This window comes from Notothenia coriiceps, unplaced genomic scaffold (genome assembly GCF_000735185.1).
Source record: "Notothenia coriiceps isolate Sejong01 unplaced genomic scaffold, NC01 NC01_scaffold00024374, whole genome shotgun sequence".
NCBI classification, from domain to species: Eukaryota; Metazoa; Chordata; class Actinopteri; order Perciformes; family Nototheniidae; genus Notothenia; species Notothenia coriiceps.
The window spans coordinates 2720-6077 of record NW_011357075.1 but is presented as its reverse complement, the minus strand read 5'-3'; the positions used below and the strand labels follow the sequence as shown (position 1 = coordinate 6077).

Below are 3358 nucleotides of genomic sequence, written 5' to 3'. Positions count from 1 at the left end.
CCTGAATCCTGCTGAATCCTACATGATACAGTCAGTGCTCTTCCACCAACTGACTGATTCACACCAACTGACAGTATCAGTCAGTGCTGCTTCACACCAACTGACACCACACAGTATACAGTCAGTGCTGCTTCACACCAACTGACATGTATACAGTCAGTGCTGCTTCACACCAACTGACACCAACAGACATGTATACAGTCAGTGCTGCTTCACACCAACTGACATGTATACAGTCAGTGCTGCTTCACACCAACTGACATGTATGCAGTCAGTGCTGCTTCACACCAACTGACACCAACAGACATGTATACAGTCAGTGCTGCTTCACACCAACTGACATGTATACAGTCAGTGCTGCTTCACACCAACTGACACCAACAGACATGTATACAGTCAGTACTGCTTCACACCAACAGACGTGTATGCAGTCAGTGCTGGTGTCTGTTTTATGATGTTTCTCCTCACAGCTCCAGAATGGCGGACTACTTTGAAGATTATTCTGTCTACAGTAACCTTAGTGATGAAGAGCTGCTGCAGCTCGCCATCACACGCAGTCTGACGGACAGCCCACCTTTAAACCACAGCTCCCACAATCCACCTTTAAACCACAGCTCCCACAATCCACCTTTAAACCACAGCTCCCACAATCCACCTGCAAACCACAGCTCCCACAATCCTCCAAGTGAAGAGCCTCCTGACCCGTAGGTGACCTCATGGTTTTATTTCCTCTTCCTCTTTGTTTGACTTTCATTCGGGCAGATTGCACTGACACTCAGAATGCTGGTATCAGCTAATAAATGGATGTTCTTCTTCTTTCTTTAAGCAGTGAGAATAGCGTTGTGCAGGGAAGTCCTATTTCTGTAGTGGACCCTGAAGGCAGTATCTGCCTGATCCCCTCCATTTTGGCTTAATGACGTTCAGTAGTCTCATTTATTACCTTTTAACGACCACCTTTTAAAACCCTCAGAACTTTCAGACGTTCACCAGTGGGGCATTACAAAGATCTCTTATTAACCACAGACCTTATTTCAGACTACCAAAAACACATTCAGAAAACCAACAAGACAACCAAACCGGAAGGGTTAAAAAAGCTGACTCATGCTTCAGGAATTATTCCTGCACCATTCAAACTTGCATTGTATGCATGTCAATAAGGTGTTGACAGTGCTCTGATTGGTTGTTGAGTCATATTCTGAGCTCTGATTGGCTGTTGGGTCAGTGTCTAAGCTCTGATTGGGTGTTGGGTCAGTGTCTGGGATTTGATTGGCTGCTGTCTTTGTGTCACTGTGACAGGAAGACGTTTGATGGGACCGTCAGTCGCTTCATGACGGGAGCTGGGAAGAGCATGGTGGCGTATCGCCGACCTGATGGTAGTCTGGTCCACATCGCTCCAGAACCTGTGGAGTGAGTCTAGTTCTGTTCACCTGTCTCACCTATCTCACCTGTACCTGATGTGTCTCTTCCCTGCAGGGAGGAGGAGCCTCTGTTCAGAGCGGTCCGTGTCGGGGATGTTAGCAAAGTGAAAGCGCTGACGATGGTCCAGGAAACAAACCTGATGCTTCCAAGTAAACCGGGCTGGCTCGCCATTCACCAGGCGGCATGGTACGGGCAGGACAGCTGTCTGAGAGTACTGCTGTCAGGTACTCTCTCTCTCTCTCTCTCTCACACACACACACACACACACACACACACACACACACACACACACATACACTCACACACAGTTTCTCTCGTGTTCTTGCTCAGCTCAGCCGGGGATGATCAACAAGCGGACCGAGCACGGGGAGACGGCTCTGATGGTCGCTGTCAGCAAAGAACAGTTGCCATGCGTTCAGGTGCTGCTGGAAAAGGGATCTGATACTAATACCCCCAACTATGACAAAGAGACTCCGCTCTACAAAGGTAAAACTGACAGTTTTTATTTGGGCATTAAGATATCCAACATAACGATCTGAACTCAGATTATCCTGTAGGGCAGGGCTTTGAAATGGTGATACTGTATGTAGTCGACTGCTGATATTTCCCTCAATAAACTCTGGTTTCTCTGCAGCCTGTGAGAGAAGCAGCGCCGCGATAGTGGCGGCCTTGTTGAACCACGGTGCAGCCGTCAACACTCCCTGTATTTGGAGTTTCACGGCCCTACACGAAGCTGCTACTCAAAACAACGCGGAGATCTGTGAGATGCTGCTGAAGGCTGGAGCCAAACACACTCTGGTCAATGTGTACGGCCTCTCGCCGCTGTTTACCGCCTCGCAGAGCGGGCAGCTGGCCATCCTGCGTCTCCTCCTCAAACACGGTAAGAGGATGGGTTACCTTATTGATCTCTGCTGAAATGTGCAGAATAAACAGCAACATGCCTGATCCCTGAATCCTGATCCCTGAATCCTGATCCCTGAATCCTGAATCCTGATCCCTGAATCCTGATCCCTGATCCCTCAATCCTGATCCCTGAATCCTGATCCCTGAATCCTGATCCCTGAATCCTGAATCCTGATCCCTGAATCCTGATCCCTGAATCCTGATCCCTGAATCCTGATCCCTGAATCCTGAATCCTGATCCCTGAATCCTGATCCCTGAATCCTGATCCCTGAATCCTGAATCCTGATCCCTGAATCCTGATCCCTGAATCCTGATCCCTGAATCCTGATCCCTGAATCCTGATCCCTTAATCCTGAATCCTGATCCCTGAATCCTGATCCCTTAATCCTGAATCCTGTTCCCTGAATCCTGATCCCTGAATCCTGATCCCTGAATCCTGATCCCTGATCCCCGAATCCTGTTCCCTGAATCCTGATCCCTGAATCCTGATCCCTGAATTCTGAATCCTGATCCCTGAATCCTGATCCCTGAATCCTGATCCCTGAATCCTGATCCCTGTTCCCTGAATCCTGATCCCTGAATCCTGATCCCTGAATCCTGATCCCTGAATCCTGATCCCTGATCCCTGAATCCTGATCCCTGTTCCCTGAATCCTGATCCCTGAATCCTGAATCCTGATCCCTGAATCCTGATCCCTGAATCCTGATCCCCAAATCCTGTTCCCTGAATCCTGATCCCCGAATCCTGTTCCCTGAATCCTGATCCCTGATCCCTGAATCCTGATCCCTGATCACCGAATCCTGTTCCCTGAATCCTGTTCCCTGAATCCTGATCCCTGAATCCTTATCCCTGATCCCTGATCACCGAATCCTGTTCCCTGAATCCTGTTCCCTGAATCCTGATCCCTGAATCCTGATCCCCGAATCCTGTTCCCTGAATCCTGTTCCCTGAATCCTGATCCCTGAATCCTTATCCCTGATCCCTGAATCTTGAATAATGAATCCTGATCCCTGATCCCTGAATCCTGATCCCTGA

General features: G+C 48.9%; 2 protein-coding genes across 2 annotated transcripts in view; both read left to right on the top strand.

Annotated features, from left to right (window-relative positions):
* The first annotated feature begins 472 nt into the window (after positions 1-472).
* LOC104954984 (ankyrin repeat and SOCS box protein 2-like) lies at positions 473-2334 on the top strand. Its single transcript, XM_010782204.1, has 5 exons — positions 473-704; positions 1297-1407; positions 1474-1643; positions 1750-1905; positions 2054-2334. The coding sequence occupies exons 1-5, from the start codon at positions 478-480 to the stop codon at positions 2332-2334; spliced, it is 945 nt and encodes a 314-aa protein (XP_010780506.1). The 5' UTR covers positions 473-477.
* A 1-nt stretch (position 2335) lies between these two features.
* LOC104954983 (ankyrin repeat and SOCS box protein 2-like) overlaps positions 2336-3358 on the top strand; it is a gene marked incomplete at its 3' end in the record, with an annotated part of 3283 nt that continues 2260 nt past the window's right edge. Inside the window, exon 1 of the mRNA XM_010782203.1 lies at positions 2336-2358. Within this exon, the coding sequence (XP_010780505.1) occupies positions 2336-2358 (23 nt within the window). The remainder of the gene's footprint in view (positions 2359-3358) is intronic.

Bases quoted from the DNA above. Each gene is read 5' to 3' on its own strand.
- LOC104954984 (XM_010782204.1), top strand. From the start codon at position 478: ATGGCGGACTACTTTGAAGATTATTCTGTCTACAGTAACCTTAGTGAT. The intron at 1,408-1,473 runs GTGAGTCTAGTT...TCTTCCCTGCAG, and splicing joins ATCGCTCCAGAACCTGTGGA to GGAGGAGGAGCCTCTGTTCA. The intron at 1,906-2,053 runs GTAAAACTGACA...GTTTCTCTGCAG, and splicing joins AGAGACTCCGCTCTACAAAG to CCTGTGAGAGAAGCAGCGCC.